Raw genomic sequence first — 22,580 nt, 5'->3', positions numbered from 1 at the left:
GGTAGATTTCCCTATATACTCATGTGTGCACAGTTGGCATGTGGTATGTGTTCAGCTTTCAAAACTACAATAATAGAAACAAAGTGAACCAGAGAACATGGGCCTGATTTTAATTCAGCCCATTTGGTGTATAAGGGGTGGCAGCGGTCCAATTTTGGCATTTTAGAAGGGGCTTTCTGCTGTTTGATGAGAACGCTCGCCTGTTTATGGCAGTGGGCGTTTTTAATATCCAAATCATCAGACATAGGACCCCAATTGCAATGTCGAGGGGCAAATGGATGGAGCGTGCGCTGTGCAAACTGCTACCCATTTCCTTGGGCAGAACCTTACATTCCCCAGCCGGCAGGTTTGTAGGCATTGGGGGGGGGGTGCTGAGCTTAAAATTTGTCGATGGCCTTCCCAATGGGTTCCCGTCAGCCAAGATCGCTCTGCAATTTTACATTGGGTTGGGCGAGACTTGCCCGTCCTTGTCCCAGTTGAGGCCCTTAAGTGGACAATTATTGACCACACGTGCTGTTTTCCACCCAGCCTCAATTTTCAGGCTGGCTAGAGGAGTTCAGCGCAAAGTGGGAGCCCAAAAATTAACCCTGTTCAGGGCTCGGGTGGGAAGGTGGGTGGGAGTGGTGCACCTTCATCAGCAGCCTCCATTTAACATCGGGCTCCCCCCTTCCCTGCCCACAAATTGGCCTAACCCCTTGGGGGCTCTGCCCCCCCCGCCGGCCTTTCGACCAACACCCCAACCACCCCCCCTCTGTCCACCTCCCCAGGCCTCACCTCCTCTCCCCACCCAGAGACCACCAAAACATACCCAGTCCTGGACTCCTAGGACTAAGGCTGTGGGGTCTGCTTGCAGTCCCAGTCCTGTCCACTGTAGCTTCTGGCCCTGCAGGGACTGGAGAACTGCTGGCCAATCAGATTGGCCGGCAGTTCTCTTGGGCGGGACTTCCTCCCAAGGAAGTCCAGCCTGAAGCCAATTAACGCTTGTTAGAGGCTGGAATTTCAGGAAAGTGAACCCAAATATTTTTTGATTTAATTCATGCAAAGGTAAGGAGGGGGAGGATTGTTTGCTTAGCTTCCACAAGAATACTGTGAGTTGTTTCTGCCCTCGGCTCAACCCTAAAAACCCCCCAAACTCCAGCCCTTCCATAATTGGCTCTCCCTTTGGGGAAGTGCCTGGCTGCCAGTCATTCTGGATTCCGACACTCTTCAACTGAGCTGCAGTGGGCACTGTCCCCTCTGATTTTCTTTTGGTCATTTGCGACCTTTTCAATGGGATGCGTGGTATCTTTAAATTTTTCTTCATGGCTGCACAAAGTGTGGTATCTTAAAGGGAACAAGTGGCGAGCGGCCTGCACAATATCTTCCTGGCTGCTGTGCGCATGCAGCTTACTGAGAACAAAAACAGAAACAGAAATACCTGGAAAAACTCGGGGCGGGGGGGGTGGGAGGGGGGGGCGGAAGGGGCAGCGGTTGTTGGGACAAGAAGCCAGTAATAGGTGGAGATAACCAAAAGATGTCACAGACTAAAGGACAAAGAGGTGTTGAAGGTGGTGATATTATCTAAAGGAATGTGCAAATTAAGGGTAGAAAGCAGGACTAACAAGGTACAGATAGCTCTAGTGAGGGTGGGGTGGGGTGGGGTGAAGGAATACTAAATGATGCCACCACCAAACACATCTTCCCTTCACCCCCCCAGCGGCATTCTGTAGAGATCGTTCCCTCCGTGACACCCTGGTCCCCTCCTCCATCACCCCCTACTCCTCAACCCCCTCCCACGGCACCTTCCCATGCAATTGCAAAAGATGCAACACCTGCCCCTTCACTTCCTCTCTTCTCACCGTCCAAGGGCCCAAACACTCCTTTCAAGTGAAGCAGCATTTCACTTGCACTTCCCCTCAACTTAGTCTACTGCATTCGTTGCTCCCAATGCAGTTTCCTCTACATTGGAGAGACCAAACGCAGACTGGGTGACTACTTTGCAGAACACCTACAGTTTGTCCGCAAGCATTACCCAGACCTCCCTGTCACTTGCCATCTCAACACCCCACCCTGCTCTCACGCCCACATGTCTGTCCTTGGCTTGCTGCATTGTTCCAGTGAAGCTCAATGGACACTGGAGGAACAGCACCTCATCTTCCGACTAGGCACTTTACAGCCTTCTGGACTGAATATTGAGTTCAACAATTTTAGATCATGAACTCTCTCTTCCATCCCCATCCCCTTTCCGTTTCTTCCCCCTCCTTTTTGTTTTTTTCCAATAATTTATATAGATTTTTCTTTTCCCACCTATTTCCATTATTTTTAAATGTATTTCCACCCATTGTTTATCTCTACCTTTTAGCCTTTTTCGTATTCCTTCACCCCACCCCATCCCCACTAGAGCTATCTGCCCCTTGTTTGTCCTGCTTTCTACCCTTAATTAGCACATTCCTTTAGATAATATCACCACCTTCAACACCTCTTTGTCCTTTTGTCTGTGACATCTTTTGGTTATCTCCACTGGCTTCTGGTCCCAACAACACCGCCACACCCCCCCCCACCCCACCCCAAACCAGCTTATATTTCACCCATTTCCTACTTTTACTTAGTTCTGTTGAAGGGTCATGAGGACTCAAAACGTCAACTGTGCTCTTCTCCACCGATGCTGCCAGACCTCCTGAGTTTTTCCAGGTATTTCTGCTTTTGTTTTTGTTTTGGATTTCCAGCATCCGCAGTTCTTTGCTTTTATCTCTCAACTTACTGAGAAGATTGGTAAAGGATTGCTAAATCAGGGTTCCAGTTCGCTAGAACCAGACTAAACAGACCAAACCTCAAAAAGTTCATGGTCAAAACCTGCTCCCATTCCTTTATTCTCCATAGCTGTGGCAGAAATTTTTTAAAATGAAGTTATTTCTTGCCCTTTGCCAAATGGCTTCATTTCTGGAAGCTTAAATGGGTTCTTCTCTGTGAGCAAGTGCTGAGAGAATCCATTAAAGTGAATCCTTCTGGAGATTGGTGACTCTTTGAAGCTGGATGTGTCCTCATATCCCAGTGAAAGGTTCTATCACGGTTTCTTCTAGATACAATTTACTTCGTATTTGAAGAATTTTGGACCCCTGTGAGCGACTAAAAAAATGATTACTTTGGTGCTTCTGATCAAAGGAAACAGCCAGAGAAGTTTGATTTTTCTTTTTTAAAAGAAACATTAATGTGCTCACTCCTATACAAAGTTACTCCCTATGGATGCAGCCTTTTCACATGCTTCATCCACCAGCCTGGAGGCTGTTTCTTGCACTGGCAGTGTTGCTCCTTAATAGGTAATTTTCTACAAACCCTGCTCTTTTCTTTCTTCCTTCCGTCTCTAGTTAAAACCACCTGTTGCATTCACCTGTACTCTAATTCAGCAGCGAACTGACAGTTCACAAACCAATCCACTAAATAGAAATGAACTTTCAATAGCAACCAAAGCTAGTGGGGATTCAGACTTCTGGTGGGAATGTTCCAGGCAGGAGTCAGGGACCCCTCTGCCAAAGCTGCCCAAAAAAGGAGCTTTCCGTGGCTTTATATGAAAAGGCTTCTGTCCTGCCCTGGAAAACTCTATCCATCAACTTGAACATTGTATCTCCTGAGGTTTAAAAAAAATTGACAAATAAAACTACATTGACCTTATATTTGAGAACTTTTGGTGGCGCTCATTCAAATTTCTATCACTCTGACCTCTAGGAAGTCTAAATACTGTATTACAAGAATATAAATACATTTTATCAGCAGTGGCATATGGTCTGCATACTAACCACCAGTAACTGAGACTCCCTGCTTCAGTTCCTTTCCAAACTGCCAATCTTGAAACGTATTTCAGTCCCAGAGTCAGTGATTGAAAAATAGAGCAGCATCAGAGAGATTACTAAAATGCCTTCTTTTGTGCTTTAAAGTGAAGCTATTGAAGTGACTGACTGGAGGAGCAGAATGGTCCCAAATTGCTGCAAAAAAGTACATTACACTAGGTAAAAATGCAAGGCTGGAAATCACCATTGCTGCATCAGTAGCGGAAAGCGTAGTGCATTTATGTGACATCTCTCAGTCTGCAATTTTAATGGAGGCATCAACCTGCTTATTGTAAAGAGATCTAATGCCTTAATTAAAATAGCAGCCTGAGAAATGTTGTGCGGTGTTAAGTGCTTACAGTAATTTCTAGCCTCAGTCATTAATTACTGTTGAGTTTAATTTCCTTCGGTAGTACACAAGTTAATGAGTCCGTGTTAAATTCCCAAATGAACTATTTTAATGATGTCACCAGTGCAGCAATTCTAAACGGGTAAATGTCTGCGTTGAAATAGTGAACAAATAAATTTTAGGTGAGTGCATTGGCTGGTGCAATCCTGGAGGGAAACTAAACCCATAACTGTTCAATGACTGAAAGTCCATATTGGTGATAAATAAGGGGGAAACTTTAACCCGACAAGGTGAATGGGTGTGGCAGGTTAAAAGGGCAAATGTTGCCTGCATGTTTTTTATCAGAACAGGTCATCGACCTAACAAGTTGCGTTGGATTTTGCCATCCCGATGCAGGGCAAACCCGTGTCAGGCAGCGGAAAAAAGAGACGGGGAGGAGGAATTCTGAAACTGTAACGTGATTCCCATCAGCCACCATTTTAACTGGTGCAGGAAAGGTGGCGGCTTGCAACCTGACCTACATGAAAGCTAATGTCAGGACTGCCATAATGTTGCCTACCTCAATTTTGTATTTCATGGAGTTTGAAATTTTCAGTGAGGCGGGTGGGTTTCTGAAGCCTGTATGAACCATGTCAGGTCAGAGGGCCTGTGAACAATGGGGGAAATGTGTTCTGGAGTCAGGAACCTATTGACAAATAAGCTTCAAAGTTGTTGCCAAATTCACACGTCATATTTAGATGCTGTATGATAATTTAAGTATGTTTTAATACAGATGGCTGGGCTTTCAATCAAAGAAGTCCTGATCAGCTAGATCAAAGCTCAACAGATGGTTGGGCTGTGAATCAATGTAAATATTAAAGCACATAATCCAAATGACACATTAAAATCTGATTTTCAATGTTGTTGAATGCAGAAGAGCACTTTATCCATGGACAATGAACTCTAATGCATCTGAACACTTGCATAATACTGTTAATTTAATAGTCACTTTATTTATAAAAACAAAGCCCAAAAGGTTTTAATGTACGAGGCTATGTTTATTTAGCTATCCAATGGAATCCCATTATGAATGCTTGGTTGAGCTCCAAACACCGCTAATGGATTCAGCTCAGCAGGCTTTATTGACACGGCTGCCAAGAAAACTGTGAGCTTTGTTTTGATTCATAATTTTACAAGCAGTTAGTAGGATTATGTTTTTTGAATTTGTTTTCGAATGGCTTTTTATTTATTTTGACAGTTTTATGAGCACCTAAGAGGATTAGTTTTTTTAAAGTGGAGTTTCAATAGCTGATTGTTTATTTTGACAGTTTCATGAGCATCTCAAAGACTTCCCAATGTTATAATGGAGCTCATTAGTTCTGTTGGAGCTGCTGCCTTCCAAAGCAGACCCAATATGGATACAGAGGCTGGTGGATGCAACAGTGGGCAGGTTAGAAGGCCTGCCTCCAATCACTGAGACATAGGCCCAGTGGGTCTGTGGGATATGGAGGGGGCATGGGGGATATGGAGGTGGCATGGGGGATATGGAGGAGACATGGGGGACTGTGGGTGGGAGGCGGTGGAGGGTGAGAATTAAGGCTAAGGTGCCGAACACCCATGTACGGAACTGGAAATTTGAATTGAACTTTTAAAAACAGACTTCAAAAAAACTACAAATACTGAAGTTATTTGAGCTCACAGCCCAAGATGGCATTACTATATATTCCACATTCAGATTTATTGGAGTGGAGTCTGTCTGCAAAACCCATCAAAGACAATGGCTTCAGAGGAGTTTGGAGGAATTACATCTCCATTCTCATTGGGGTTTATGGCACTCACCCAAGGTATTCAACTGATGGAGATGAGCCATTAAGATTAATCACTCGGCCAATGGGACCCTGGCTAAATTAGCTTCCAGACATGAGCTGATCAAATCACCTTTGGAATACATGGACAATGTCATTTTTAAACTCCCGTGGCAGTTGGAGAAGGAACGTTACATGACAAGCCAACCCTTTGCCTGTTTTGAGCACATGTTTTCTCAGCAGAACCGAGGACAAACAGCTAGATAGAAGATCTAAATGGGGTCTCTTCTGCCTCCTTTTTTCCTCCAACTCACCTGGTAAGCTTCCTGTTTGTTGATTGTGATCATCCATGGATACCCAGCTACAAACATTGATTTCTTAAAAGAATCTAACCAAGCACTACTGTCTCCCAAAAAATCCACCTTTAAATCGGAAGTAGCGAGACATTGAATTCAGCCTCAAGCCAGCTGATTCACCAAACTCCGGACTGTACACTATTTTTTTTAAATGGATTCTAATTTGGCCCACCTATCCTTCCCCATTCTGTGGTGTGTGTGTGTGTGTGTGTGTGTGTGTGTGTGTGTGTGTGTGTGTGTGTGTGTGTGTGTGTGTGTAAAACTTCATATTTCACATTTCATAACAATTCAGTGTGTATTTTATTATTTTACTTAGCCTTTTTATACATAAACTGATCTAACCTCATGTTTTGTAAAATTCAAGTAAACCTGTCCTATTGGTTCTTTTATGATCACAGCGCGTAAACAGTTAAGTACTTGCTGAGTCGGGAAGTACACCATTTTCACACAAAAAGACCTGTTGCAGTCAAATGAGGATAGGGACATTTGACCCTTCCTCAACTGGTCATAACAATGTGAAATCCGATCACATTGCAATCTGTCATGTGGCACAGATCATGGAATGCTTAATCTCAGTTAACCACCTGATATTTGCCCTCTGTTTGCCATTGTTACTCCATTTACCTTGGTTGCGTGTTTAAATTTCAAATAAGATATTTGACTTTTCATTTTACACCATGATGAATAACATAATTTATAAATTAAAGGAAAGAATATAAAATAATAGAAAGATTTTAAGGATAGTTGAAGTTTAAATAAGAACTACTGCCATGCCATTTCTACAGCATTGACTGCAATGAGAAACAAGTAAATAGAAATGATTCAACAAAAACACCATTGATATAAGTAACTCCTAACTAATGCTTTCGTGCAATTTTACAACTTTTAAAAACATGTAGCAAGTCATGCAAATAACAAATAAAACCAAAACAAAACACATTCAGTTTACTGACTCCTACACCTCATCACTGTAGCCCAGCTTCAGGTAGCTGAAGATCAGTCCTCAGAAAGCATCAAAGCTGCCCAACTCCCAGAACACAAAACTTCAAAAATAACGCACATCACAGAGTGACATTAATTCTCCCTCTGTACAGTTTCTGTTCTCCTCTCCCTCTCCAAGTTTGTGTTTCTCTCTCTCTTCTAGTTTGTGTTTCTCTCCCTCCCTCTCCCAGCTGTTATTTTATGCCTTCTTCTCCTAGTTTATGTTGCTTTCCCTCCCTCCACTAGTTGCTCTTTCATGTCTTACAACATTCCCAGGTGATTTTCATTCACACCGAAGCCATCATCATAATAACTGGCAAAGAAACAGTGTGCTTTGAATAGCAAGGTGACCAGAAGGGCCCAGACAATACGGTTTTGTCACAAGTCATGATAGCCATGGTACTGTGTACGTACAAACTGTGCAGGGTCCATTTCTCCTGAGTCACCAGCAATAGCGCTTGGGAAACCAATCACGAATTCTGGGTTGAAGGAGGGTTGGGAACGTCAGGCAATATATTTTTAAAGTTAGTAAGATTGGCTTGTCGATCTTGATGACATCATGAGAGGAAGCTGACTTTGAGGAGTTATGAAGTTCAGAATTAATGTCAAGGGCGATCAGTTGTGAACCCACAGGGTGTTTTGAAGTCTGTATGTTTTTTTTTAAGTTGACTCATGGGATATGGGCATCACTGGCTAGGCCTGCATTTATTGCCCATCCCTAATTGCCCTTGAGAAGGCGTTAGTGAGTTGCCTTCTTGAACTGCTCCAGTCCATGTGGTGTAGGTACACCCATGGTGCTGTTAGGGAGGGAGGGACCCCGCAACAGTGAAGGAACGGCGATAGATTTCCAAGCCAGGATGGTGAGTGGCTTAGAGGGTTACTTCCAGGTGGTGGTGTTCCATACATCTGCTGCCATGTGAGGGTGGAAGGCTGAGTTATATGGAGACATGTGGATCATCTAAGGAAGAGAGAATCAAATCATCAAGAAATGATTCCACTACTGGACACGACCAGGTCAACATTTCCTGTTGAGAGAACTCAACCTAGTACAGATATGCCTGATGTGTCAGTTGTACCTGCAAGTGTTGAGGAAGCAGATTTGCAGGTGCCCTCTGAAGAACCTGATGTTCAGACAACTCCAGAAGAGGAGGTTCCTAACAAAGTATGTGAAGTTGTAGAGCTGAGACTTCTACACGCCTAAGGAAACCCCCAGAAAGACTGAATTTGAAAACTACTTACCTGTGTAAATAATTTGCTATTCTGAGAAAATTGTACTTGTAAAGGTAAAATGTGTTTCCGAATAAAGGGGGAGGGATCTGGTAATTATAATTTTATCTAGTGTGTGGTATACCTTTAAGAAGGATGTTATAAAGGAAGATCACATGATCTTGTGTAACCAATAGGGGAGTAGTGTGGGCTACCTCTGTAGTCAGTAGTCTGTAGTCTGTAGTTCGTTGTCTGAAGTATGAAGATAGGGTTTGATAGGAAAGCACACAAGTGTAATCGTTGCTGATACCTTTGTAAGTAAACATAGGTGTTCCATCTAAGTGTCTTCTGGTCAACTTTATCTATAGTACCAACATGGCCATCCCATAACAAGCATGCAACTGGGATTTACAAGTCCCAACAGCCAGGGATGAGAAAAAGCCATTCAGCCCACCAAAGCAAGGAATACCAGTATCAAATAATATAACCGAACGGGATGGATGGGCTGAATGAAAAAGTGAACTCTTATGCGAGGCTAATAGTTTACAATTGTTAAATTATTAAGAGAGGTGCCAGAAATACACTGATAGCACAACTTGCATTCCAATCCCTTTCTCTGTTAAGATGCTTTTCATAAGCCATTAAACACGCTTAATCGCAAACAAACCATTATTAAATATACACCATTTCTTGAACACTCACTGAACTTCACACCTTACTGTGTGCCAAGAAGTTGGATTTTGTTATCACCGCTCTACTATTTTGCCTGTAGCAGGACCCGGAAACACTGAACCCTATGAAATGTTCCTGATGTGTTAACACACATTGCAGTTGCTGTGTATACTCAGAAAAAAGTGTTACTCCCATGTGTGATGAATATAAGTTAATGATTGGAGGTCCTTATATTAATGCATTGAGGTTCTTTGATAACCTCTTCCTCTTATTGTTTATGAATTTGGTGGAGTCAGACAGAAAGGTTCCTGTTAAGTTTGCTGTTAGTTTAGCACATTGTATTTAAATGGGAATTGGACCGAATGACTTAAATATGTTACAGATACAGATGTTAATAGAAGGTGTAGCCGTGTGTAATTGCTGTGGAATGGCAATTCAACATTAATATATAAATTTCAAATTTGTTCAGTAAAGCTGTCATTGGTTATTGTCATATCAACATAAATGTAATTAAAACTGAGGGATTCCAACAACATTGATGCTCACACAGGCTAGTGGTAATGTATTTCAAGGGCATAAGATTTCTTTAAATGATTTAATTGGGACGATTTTTTTTCTCATTAATGGAATACTCACCCTTTCTGGGCACTGAGTAGCAGCATTGAGCGGGTATAACTCAATTGAATGCATGGTATCATTCCCTCTCCAACAATGTACCTTAATCAATCTCAAACGAAACACCCATCATTGCTTGAGTGAGACATATCCATTTTGATGCCAGCTATCATTTGGCCTCTGCGAGTGAGATTGCACATTAATGCCAAGTTAAGTGCAGGTTTGTATTGTGGGTCCGTGCCCATTAGGAACTAGATTGGAATGTCCAAAATAATTTCACATAGGAAACTATAGCCAACAGTCACGGGAGACTTTTATTCATCAGTGTGGTTTGGACTTTACAATAAGGTACTGGGGTGAAATCCAGAGCCAGATCCCTCATTACTATGTGTAAGTGATCAAAGGTTTCATCTACTTGTGTTGATATTTCAGTTTCAATCTTTTATTAGAAGAAATCAGGAGAAACTTCTTTACCCAAAGAATGGATAGAATATGTAACTTGCTGTTAACCATATGGAATAGTTATGGAAAATAGTATAGATGCCTTTAAGGGAAAACTAGGTAAGTATACAAGGGAGAAAAGAATCGAAGGATATGCAGATAGGGTGAGATGAAGTAGGATGAGAGAGGTTCACGTGGACCATAAACACCGGTATTGACCAGTTGGGCTGACTATGCTCTATGTAATTCCATGTATTAAGTACTAGCTGATGTCTTGGCTATGGGTAGTGTGGGTTAGTGGAGCTTAATGGGAATGTTTAATTGCTTAGTTGAAACTGTGTATAACCTTCTCTGCCACTTTAAAGCCACTGCTCAGGTGCTCCTTGTGAGAACACAATCTGAACAGCCAGCTCCTAAGGTCAGTTAGAGGTTAATTGCTGTGGGATGTTTCCATAGTCTCACAGTTGCTTACAAATTCCCAGCTCCTGTCAGGCTACCAAGTTCAGAAAAACAGCTGGAAATAGTTCCCTTGCTTTCTTGTTTTTGAGAATGAAATAATTTATTTATACAGCCCCTTACCACATCTCTTACGATGTATGATGTCCTTAAGTTGCTTGCGTACAATTAATTACTTTGAAGTGCAGTCATTGTTGATATGTAGGCAGATGTGGTGATCATTATGTACAAAGCAAGATCCCACAAACAGCCATGTGATAAGTAACCAAATTATCTGCTATTGGCAGTGTTGGTTGAGGGAAGAACACTGGTCAGGATATTGGGAGAACTTGGTACTCTTTTCAAATAATTGTATGGGATCTGCAATATCCACTTGAATAGAATCATCCACAAAATGGCACCTTTGACATTATAAACTGCTTCCTAATTACACAAGAAGTCACAGTTACTCCATGAAGCCAAAAGAATATTAACCATGGGATAGAGTAATGACTCACAGTGAAATCTTCATTCACCACATCGGCACTGAAATGGTTTTCAAGTATAGCCACGATATGAAATTCACCACCTTGATCTAGAGGACTGATCCAGGTATCATATCCATTTGCACACCATACAACTATTCCATTGGAATTCACCACCAATGCTGACAAAAAAAAAATCTGCTCTAGCAAATCTTCTCATTCTAGAAAGGTTAGATGGAATTACAATCGAAAGGAATCTTGATTATCTGCACTTGGGTTATCTGTAGCCTGCCTTGACTTCCAGAAATTCTGTTGAAAATTGGGACTATGAAAATGTTAGCATGAATAAGCAACTTAGGTCCAATTGGAAAAGAGAATAGTTTTCTTCAGGAATGAAAATTCAGGCAGATGAACAGCTTGACCATACAATTAAAAAATAAAGTCCCAGGAGTTCACAACAGAGAGAGAGACCAATTAGTTCAGCTCCCTTATGCTAGTCACTTGCGTTGACTGAAAGAGCTATTGACTGAGTGCTATTTCCTTGCCCATTCTCCACCTTCCCCTAATCACAATTATTTTAAAAAAGTTTAATATTTTAACCAATAATCTGCAAAGAAGTGATTCACCCTACCTTAGCTCACTGTGCTTCACAATAATGCTTCATTTACAATGTAATGTTTATATAATATATGAAAAAATAGATATAGTACAATTATGTCCATATTTGTGCAATGCTTTTAGAATGAATTAGTATTATAATTACTCAGTTATTAGTGTAGTATTACTGGAGCAATCCCAATATCATCATCCATTTTAAATATAGGGAAAGGCTGGTGCTTCATCGGTTGGTCAGCTTTGAAAATCTGTTAGAAATCCCCTTGGTGGTTCAATGCATATTAATAAAAGCCTTCAGAGAGGGCTGGATGACTATTTTAGTAGAAACACAAAATTGATTAAAGCACAGTGGGCTTGGAGAAGGATTTTAGCCAGATGGAGAGATCCAAGCTGCAGAGCATAGATTTTCTAGCAAATCTACAGCCTACTTGTCATTTTCTGAATTGACATAGTTGCATTTGTCTGACATGTTTCACATCCTTCGGACATCCCAATTCACTTCAGAGCCGATTAAATGTTTTGAAATCTAGTCATTGTTGTCATGTAGGCAAACACAGCCGTCAAGTTGGATAGAGCAAGGTCCCACCTGCAGCAGTAATGTTTGCAGTACTGGTTGAAGGGTAAATGTTGAGAAGACCACAACACACACACATACACGTTATGAAGAAATGGATAATAGCTAAATAAAAGCTTTATGCGACAGAGGCAGAAGTTTTAACATTATATGTTCTCAGGAATGTGAGAGATGCTGACAAAGCCACATTTCTTGCCCATCTCTAGTTGTCCTGAAAAGATGGTAATGGATCTTTTCCTTGAACTGCTGCATTCCTGGTAGCATTGGGGCTCCCATCATGATAGCAGGTTGGGACATTGATCCAGCGATGATGAAGGAACAAAGGTATATGTTCACATCAGGGAGGTGTGTGACTAGGAAATCATCTTGCGATTCTTCTGCTTCTCAATGGTTGAAGTTGCAGCAGACAGCAATGCTATTCATGGTTGCAGGACTGTTAAAGATTACATGATAAAATGATGCTGGTATACAGGAAGTTAGATGTTGAAAGATAGAGATTGGTGAACTGTTGAAGCTCATAGTACATAACTGCAGCCACAATGCATGGTGTCATGGCCAACTCTTGGTCACTGCACATCACTCATTTTGCCGGATTTCTATTTTGAAAGGCCCAACTTGTTATAATTTTAAATACAAATGAGCAAAGACCTCTTTCCCCTGAAGAATATTGCGTTTGCCAGCAAGAAAAATGGTTGGCACCCTGATCATAGCTCTCCAGTAATGTCATTCTGTAACCATCCTCTTGGAGATAAGCTAAAGTGACCTGTGAAGGAGCATAAAATGGATTTCCTTCCAATTTCCCCTTTGCCATGGGAAGTTTGTTCCATTTGCTTGCTGTCAGAACGATTGAGGTTGGGAGCTCTTCAGATGGGAAATCATGACGCAAGTCCAAGCCTTGTCATTTGGTGGCGCTGTTTTATTGGATCACTGTTGTGTTGAATCCATTTGGCCTCTTTGCATTGCCTCAAAGCTGAGTGAGTGAATATACCTCTGCTTCAATTTACCCTTTTGCATCGCCTTCACTCAAAAGTCCAGATTTCAGTTGTGCCCCACCACCCCCCCCCCGCTTTTTTGACCAAGATATGTGGAGTGCATCCACGCAATCATTACATGCAAACTTAAAATTATCAGTCCACAGGAGATGCTACAATAATCTCAGCATTTAGTAATTCATTGGGTGAAACACTTTGAGACATGATAAAGAACATATAAATGCACTTATTGTTTGCGCTGAAACAGGCCCGTGTCTAGGTAAGCATGTTGATGAGTTGTTACTGAGTTCACCCATGACCTCTCAGGCAGGAAATAATGATGCATTAGTATGCTATCGCCATAAGACACAGTGCTATTGGCCCAGTAGTGCTCTGCAGTCTATCTCCATTTTTAATGGCATCGATGAGTTGTGAAGCTAGTTTCCCCAGTAACAGTCATTCCTGCCTCTTATTACTGAAGTGGAACGCACTATTGCCCATTCACCAGGTACTCGGAGCTTTTATCCAAAACAGCAGCCTCATAGAGAGTTCCTACAAAATTAAATAAAAGAAAACACAGGACAGGAGCAATGGAATGGAAGAAGGAGGGGTAGAAGCAGGTTACCTCCAGAGTACAGAAGAAAAAGAAAATACAGTGCTTAAAACAAATCAGGTTGCATTGTCAATAAAATTATTTGTGAGGGAGTGAGACAGAAAGCATCAGACAGAGTGGTGCAGACTAAATACGTGAATCATTTATGTGCAGTACTTTCATAAATAGCATTTGCGAAACTATTCTGCTTTACTGAACATAGTTGCTCTTATGTGAAGGGAACTTGAAGATGATGTCTAAAAATAATTGTATACTCCCTTTAACTGGTGCGTTTCTCCCTGTGTTAGACATTCTGTCCTGTCGCTTGCCCATGTTTGCATGATGTGCTGAACAGTGTTGTCGCTTGTCCTGATCTGTATGGTGTGCTGCATGGTCCTGTAACTTCCTCCTGCTAAAGTTACTTATTTTCTCCTTTGTCCATGTGTCCATGTGGCTGACATCTTGTGATGACTTGGAAATGCAACTTGATCCTATGCATGTCTTAATGTTTCTGCGCCTTCAACAGTTCCATGGGAGCCGACCTTGAGATGCTTCAGCTTATCATACCTACATGTCCTGATGGGGAATTCTTTGCTCCCTGCAATCACCCCCCTGCCAACCCTGCTTTGATCCTCTCTTTTTAAATTGAAACAGAGATCAGCAGAGTTGCAGTGTGACTGTCCACGGTTTTGATTCTATATGGACCACTCCATGGCATAGTGCGCTGGTGTTCTCACTGTACCACCCTTTAACTCCTGATATTCGGACAATCCATTAAACTGCACTCACGTTAAAATTCTAAAACAGCTTATGCTTTAGAAAATCTATCACAATGGTCAGCAAGAAGAGATTCCCCATAACATTTCATGCTAAGTGAGTGCTAGTGTTAAATGGGTTATTCACTATGCTGTATTAAAAAGGAGAAAAGATGTTTAATACTAACGTTTAATAAACAGAGGTTTCTTTTCTTGTGATTATACTCTGAAGCTTTGCAGCAAAGGTAAAATACTGTCGGGTGGGAAAAGTGGTGCCTCAGGCCGATAAGTGGACAAGGCTGATTTTAACCAGAACATTCCAGTGGGCGGCGGGACAGGCTGGGGAGAATTAATCAACCACTGCAGTGTTACTGTCAATTGGTGTGAAATTATGGGTGATTGACTGGTTGCATGTACTAGAATTGAAGGTACTGCAAATGGGGAAAGAGGAATGGGAATAAAGAGCAGGGGAATGAGATTACTGTAAACAGCTTTAGTTGAAGAGCTAGCCCAAAGTATAATGGACCAAATGGTCTCTTTCTGTGGTAGAAATTATTCAAATCTTTGAACATTCAGTATCAGTAACAACATTAATTGGCAGGAACATTGTATCACATGAAACCTCTCACTGCTGTTCAAGCCTGGGGAAATCCCCAGAGCTATGGAATGGGACAGTATTGACATTTTCAGCATTGGGATTGTGAGATTTTTACTCTTTAAAGGTGTCAAGAGATAAGGAGCAAAGGCAAGTAAGTGGGGTTGAGGTAATCACTGGTAATAGAAAGGCTGAACAGACCCATGGGGCTGAATGGGCTACTCCTGTTCCTATGCAACTCGTGTCCGTGATTCACAATTCAGTTAGTTACTGGTTTGTCACCATGCCATAGAGTGCTGTCAGAAAAGTTATATGGAGCTCAGGGGGTGAATTTCCTTTCCCCAATACTTTTTTCCCCCTAAAATATACTTTATTTTTAAAATTTGTGGAAGTACATCACATAATGTTTCAAATTTGACATTACAGAAAGTACAGTAAAGATCAGTTTCTTTCAGTATGGTACAAGGCGCCTCACTACACTTGCCATCGCAGGTTTTATTTACAATGTACATTTGCATTTCATGCCAAAGATTCTCTAGCGTGTATAGCCCCAGAAGTTTTATATGGTTTCCAGCCCCTTGGTACATTATAAGTGGGAGGGCCTTCGACAGGGACCTTTCCCCATTGAGCTTTGCTGTGACTACCCAAAGCTTTGGTGTGAGCCTCAGCATATAGTTGATCCTGAACCTGAATATGCCAGCCTATAACACTCAGTTGTTAACAGCTCTTTGCACTGGAAGACCAACAAGCTTCCGATAGACCAAAGAGCGTCTTTCACTGACTTGATGATTCTCCAGCAGCAGTTGATGTTTATCCCGGTGTGTATCCTTGTGAACAGCCCATGGAACACAGAATTCTGTGTTATGGACTGCTCAGGATGAACCTTGACAAAAAAAAAAACACTATGTTGCTTTCCAGACCTTCTTTGTCCTATGACCATGGATCATAGCCCCAAATTACTTACGGACATATTGAACTTTTAAATAGCACATGTGTTTTTTAAAAAAGGACCTATAAACAAAAGCTGGCTGAGACTGTAAAGTAACCACTTGCTGGAAAATTCCTTTGTGTATTACATGGGACTAACTAGTCCACAGAGAACGGAATGTCGCACCCAAAAAGGTGTCAAGGCCTCCTTCAGACAGAGACATTTCAAAGGAAGAGATGCAGTGCAAAAAAACTGATTACCATCTCAGCAAAAATCATCTTCTGTTTGAGTTATATCCCAGACTGTGGACATGAACTGAGTTGAAAGAAAGCAGTTTCTGAGCGAAAGATATGTTTGTTTTTCCCTTCCAGGCATACACAAGAAAAGAGCTTAAAAGCCAACTGCAACCCTAGTCTCTGTGTGCTAGTTTTGGTGTTCTGTTCTGGTGCTTGTGTGTGCTTTGGAGGTCACAGCTGAAGAACATCAGCTAGGCATCCCTGCGATTGCAGGTAAAAAGTCTCTCCCTGATTGCTGAAAGCAAGTCACAAGTCAGCAAAGCCACAGTTGAAAAGTAAACAGGACAACTCCTTTCAGCTGACTTGCAGAATCAAGAATCTCCGAACCAACTGCTCAACTGCCAAAGTCAATTCTATCAGAATCATCCAATTTAACATTTCACCATTTACCCCTCATGGACAAGCCAAAGACTGATTCATTTATCTTTTTTTACTTTTATTTCTGGACTCACTTCTCATTTCTAATCTGTGTGTATGCATGTTGTTTTTTTTAAAATTATTTTTCTCGCATTTTAGTAACTAATAGCCTCACTCTTTCTTTGACTCAAGACAGCCTGGTTAAATTACCTCCTTTTAAAACATATATACATTTGGACTGGGAAAAGGTACCTATGAGGGAAGGGGTCCTTTTTAAATTAACCTTGTTGCGACCAACTGAGGGGATTGAATAAAGAAGGGGAGCCAGCTCACCCGGGAGCATAACAGTTTGGGGTACCTCGTCCGGCATCATAATCAAGTGGGAGATCTTGCCCCAGGGACTGGTGGTTACATTTGCAAAGGCACACTCTAGAAGGAGTTAGGCGATGGTCTTTCCCCCACTTCACCTAGAGGTTTCTACATGATGCCCCCACAGACGCGGTCCATTTTTGATTTCCAGATAAAGCGGATGATGGCTCAGGTGCATGAGTGGGGTATGGGCCAGACCTGCATTGTGTAGAGCAACACCGAGAGTGCCTTGCACCTGATGACCAGGTTCTAACCCGGAATGAAACGGAGTGTTGCTCCCACATGCCCAATTTCTGATTCTCCGTGGCTATGCTAGTAATCTTCAGAACAAAAAAAAAATCAGCTGGCATTTTGTCAATATTATTAATGGGGAACACAACATCATCTTATCTGCTCCAGCACCTTGTTGCCAGCTCAGGAGTGGCAGTGAGAGATGGTCTGGGTACAGGTTGCTGTCCTCTCTGTCAGAGAGGAATGGTTTGTGATGAGAGATGGATTAAATAGAAAAAAAAAACAGACTAAACTGGCTGAAAACAATCCTACGCAAGCTGAATATCCTGACAGTGGCGGTGTTTTGTCAGCCATGCCTCGCTACTGATCTGGGAAGATTTGGGACCCTGCAAGCTGCCTGATATTCTGTGCTGCAGCCTTAGCTTCTCTTAATATTTTGTCAGACCTGTGGATCCTCTAAGAATTACTGAAGAAGATCAATATTTTTTGTGTGGTGCAACCCCCGCTGCTCCCGTTCCATAGAAGGTAGAAGTTTCAGACACATAAGAAATGATGGTTGAATTGCTAAAGGGAGCATGCAACAGTCTGTTGGGAGCACCTTCACCACAGTGGTTGCAGTAGCTTAAGAAGAAGACCCACCACCACTTTCACAAGGGCAACTAGGGATCAGTGTTCCCTTCATTTGCACGCACACTTGAACCTGTGTCAGTCTTAAATGTGCCATGCAGGGAACAAGCAGGATGTGCATAGCGAGCAGAAATCCGAGCTAAACATTGCTAGGAAAGGGCAATAAATGCCAGAAATGCCATATCCCCTGAATGAATGGAGGAATGGCAGAGCTTTTGACCAAAGCAGTTCCACATTCGTGTGCCCTGGAATCATAGATCTCAATTGGTGTCTGCGTGCAGTTGCTGCGCTTGGTACAGCGCACCCTGGGGATGGGGAGAGGATAAGTCAATGCACGTTTACTGTTCGGTGAGAGTTGAGTTAGCTGTGGCTGTGAAGCCCTCCATGTCGATTTACCTGTTTATGACTTGAGTGTGTTTCAGGAGGTGGCTGGTGCCTGTGATTCCATAGCAACAGCACAAGCCAGAACCTAGGGGTGAGAAGGTGCGAGGGAGCCATTGGTGTAGTGGTTAGGCCGCTGGACTAGTAATCCTGGGAACATGTGTTCAAATTTCACCGCAACAGCCGGTGCAATTTATATTCAGTTGAAAAATCTGGAATTGAAAGCTTGCCTCAGTAATAGTGACCATGAAACTATCATTAATTATCGTAAAAACCCATCTGGTCACTAATGCCCTTTAAGGAAGGAAAGCTTCCAACCTTACCTGGTCTGGCCTGCATGTGACTCCAGGTATACAGCAATATAGTTGACTCTTAACTGCCCTCTGAAATGGCAAACTAAGCCACTTAGTTCAAGGGCAATTATGGATGAGCAATAAATGCTGGCCTTGCCAGCGACACCCACACCCCATGAAAGAATTTTAAAAATTGCTACTGAAAGTTAACATGTAGATGCAGCAAGCAATTAGGAACCAAATGGTATGTTGGTCTTTATTGCCAGAGGATTTGAGTACAGGCGTAAAGAAGTCTTGCTGCAATTATATAGAGCCTTGGTGAGACTGCACCTGGGGTATTGTGTACAGTTTTGGTCTCCTTACCTAAGGAAGGACATACTTAACACAAAGGGAGTCCAACAAAGGTTCACCTGACTGAATCCTTGGTTGGCAGCATTGTCCTATGAGGAGCGATTGAGGAGACTGGGACTGTAATCTTCAGAGTTTAGAAGAATGAGAGGTGATCTCATTGAAGCATACAAAATTCTTAGAGGGTCCGACAGCGTAGCTGCAGGAAGGATATTTCCCCTGGCTTTAGGGGTCTAGAATTAGGGGACACAGTACCAGAACAAGAGGTAGGTCATTTAGGACTGAGATGAGGAGGAACTTACTTACTCAGAGGGTGGTGAACCTTTGAAATCCTCTACCCCAGAAGGCTGTGGAGGCTCAGTCATTGAGTACATTCAAAACTGAAATTGATAGATTTCTAGATATTAAAGATATCAAGGGATATGGGGACAGTGCAGGAAAATGGCATTGAGGTAGAAGATCAGCCATGATTTAATTTTATGGCGGAGCAAGCTTGAGGGGCTGAGTGGCCTCCCTGTTTCCAATGAGAAGGGGGGAACACTGGAGAGGAAAGAAAAGAATAAAGCAGCACCAGAGAAGAACATAATTCTAAACAAGTCTGGGGAATGGCATCAGATGGAAAGCAGTATGTCCAAAACGCAACATTAATCAATAAACTATTACACCACATTATTTCCAGATCTGCTGAGCTCCATCTGTTGCACTCAGTGAGCTGCTGATTATTTGTCCATCTCCAAGAGCTTGAGAAGTCTTTGAATGTTTCATTTCTTGAAGTGACTTGTTAACTGAGTGATAGCCGTGTGTTTCCATAGCCCTCTACAGACAAATTACTTCATTCTGTCTTTTTCTTTCTCTTTTTCTCCTTTCTTCTCCCAGTATGGAAGGACTGAAGTAATTGAAAACACACTGAACCCAGATTTTGTGCGCAAGTTCGTCCTGGATTACTTCTTTGAAGAGAAGCAGAATCTGCGTTTTGATGTGTGAGTAATAACATTTCTTACTGCCAGCTGCCACACTCTGCTCCCTGTGCCCTTGTGTACGCCTAAAGCCCAGGAATGAAAGATAAGGTAAACAAGGCCAGCCAGACGATGGACAAAAGCAATAAATTCAAAATACAACAGGTACTTCTACATTCATTTCAAAAAAGAGATACATCTCTAGCATCATTCTCATAAAATACTAAAGTTAATATTAAAATGCAGCGTTTGCATCCCCCAGATGCAAATCCAGATAGGAGCCGTTTTTTCTCTTTGCACTACAGGCCCAATTTTATAATGATACAGGATTCCTCACAGTCATGTACAAATGGCAAACCTTTTGTTACATCTATCACAAATGCAGGTGCCTTGATGGTCCTGCGACATTGTCAACATACTGCTCATAATATTGAAAAGTGAACACTCCCAGGACAATAGTAATTACATTTTTAATTTCAAGTAATGTAAATCACTGACATGTTTTCGTTGCATATTATACTTTAAAGGGAAACACCAGACTGCCAGTGATGCCTAATTAATACAGATTATTCCTCTCCTGATTTACTGACTCACAATCATGTTACTGGTGTGCATGTGCAGGCTTCTGCCCCTCCAAGTGGAAAGTAAAATCCCACCATTGCTTTAAAGAGAAAATTGATCTTTTTCCGTTATTCGCAACATGTCCCCTTTGCTGAAAGTGCCAATTTTCTGATTTGATACATGATGGAATATCTAAAAACCCTGTCAAATAAAAGCATGCTCACCTCGCTCTCCCCTCCGCACTGACTACGGGGCTAATTTTAGTTTGCAGCAATGGTGGGAAACAGGCAGTAGTTGTTTGGATGCCCATTATACACCCTGTTTGGTAATAATGGGAAAGAACATTGGGTGGTCTGTATAAAGGGTGGCTGATCCAATACCACCCATTTGTCCCACCACCACAAGTTAAAATCGATGCTACAAATGTTGTTTTGCAAAATCATTCAAAATGTGCAGAATGAGAATGAATGGGAAGTGGTCTGGTCTATTGGAATGATAATTGGTTGAGTTTGATGTTATCTTGGGTTACTTTGGTTTTGTAGATTGATGATTGCTGCCTGCAGAGATTATTCTCCAAACATGCCTTCTGGCTGACAATCTGACTATGCAATCATAGCAGGAAGACAATGAAAAGTCTTGAGAAATAGAAATTATCTTTATTGATTGGATTCTTGTAACAAGGCTGAAACGAGGCCAATTGAAAAAGGTGACCCTTGATGGGTAGGGATCCAGAATTCCCACTGCAGCTTTCATTTACAGTTTGAAATGTCACAATTGTCAGGAAATTTTAAAATAGGCTCATCTTGTTCACAAATCCTGGAGGTTCATTAAAATTGCACAAGCATTATTTGGGCAACTGTAACTGCGCTGTGACACAGTCCAGGGTTGCAGCTTCCAGTATCAGTGCCCAATTCATTTTGCTGATTTTATAAACAGATTACGTCCCTTCACAATACCAAAAGTGGGATCAGGGAATGGTCGAAATTTTCCAATTGATTATAGCTGGAGATCAGTTATGCCAGATCCTTGTCCATTTAGTGCCCCACTTAATTCTGTCTCTTCAAGTGGTAAAAGTGCTCACTGAAGTATAAAGGGTTAACAGATGGGATGTGCTAATGTATGATGTGGATGATGATGTACCACTGACACGAGTCAGTCATGTGTTAGACTCTCGAGAGAGAAGTTGGAATCATGTTTAGGAGCAATGTGCCTACTCTGTAACCTGTTTAGAAGTAGTACTGATAAACATGTGTTAAACAGATAATAGAGTATATCTACAGTCTGTCCAAGAGCCAAGTCCCACACCTAGAGTCCAAGACAGAAGGACCTAACCTCAGAACATGGTGGCAGCAGCGGAGACATCGATATAAAACACACATCGGTTTTATTGAAGGAACCACAGAGGGAAGAAACCTTTGAAAGCAGCTTGAGAAATTTTGGCGAAAGAAGGAGACACACTGGAGAGGGGTAGCGATGACTGTACCTAATAAGCAGTCCCTGCCCTTGCTCTACCTGTTTGACTGCCTTAAGGGCCTGCAGAGAGGCCAGCAGTGGGAATTATGGAAATGCAATATTTCTAGTATTGAGCAGCATCAAGTCTTCATGAAAAGAAGTAAAAGTTTCCAGTTAGTTCCTTTCTTTATGCAGTAGGTCCAGTAGCAGACAGTACCCTCCTAAGGCACGGGGTGCAGGACTGTGCCGTGGGCTTTGATTCCGTTATTAAAGCCCTTGACACCTATTTTGGCCTTAAGCAAAATTTAGCAATTGAACGAGCACGTTTTAACCAGCGCTCGCAATGATCTGGGGAATCTATTGAATTATCCCTAACCGATCTATATTGCCTAGCTAGTCCTTGCAGATATGCGGTGCTAAAGGACGAGCTAATCCGTGATCGCATAATCGTGGGTGCTCAGGTTGAACAACTTTCCGACTTTCTGCAGACTAAAGATGATCTTAACATTGGATCAAGCAGACCAGTATGCAAGGCAGGCCAAGCTTCGAGCA

General features: G+C 42.1%; 1 protein-coding gene across 4 annotated transcripts in view; it reads left to right on the top strand.

The window, feature by feature from the left end:
• LOC121280146 (copine-9-like) overlaps window positions 1-22,580 on the top strand; it is a 409,662-nt gene that overhangs the window by 104,864 nt on the left and 282,218 nt on the right. For all 4 annotated transcript variants that reach the window (XM_041191835.1, XM_041191836.1, XM_041191834.1 and 1 more), the window contains exon 4: window positions 19,936-20,039. In XM_041191835.1, coding sequence (XP_041047769.1) covers window positions 19,936-20,039 — 104 coding nt within the window. The remainder of the gene's footprint in view (window positions 1-19,935; window positions 20,040-22,580) is intronic.

Source organism: Carcharodon carcharias, chromosome 7, assembly GCF_017639515.1.
Source record: "Carcharodon carcharias isolate sCarCar2 chromosome 7, sCarCar2.pri, whole genome shotgun sequence".
NCBI lineage: Eukaryota > Metazoa > Chordata > Chondrichthyes > Lamniformes > Lamnidae > Carcharodon > Carcharodon carcharias.
The sequence above is the reverse complement of the archived record's forward strand: the minus strand, read 5'-3'. Positions and strand labels throughout refer to the sequence as shown.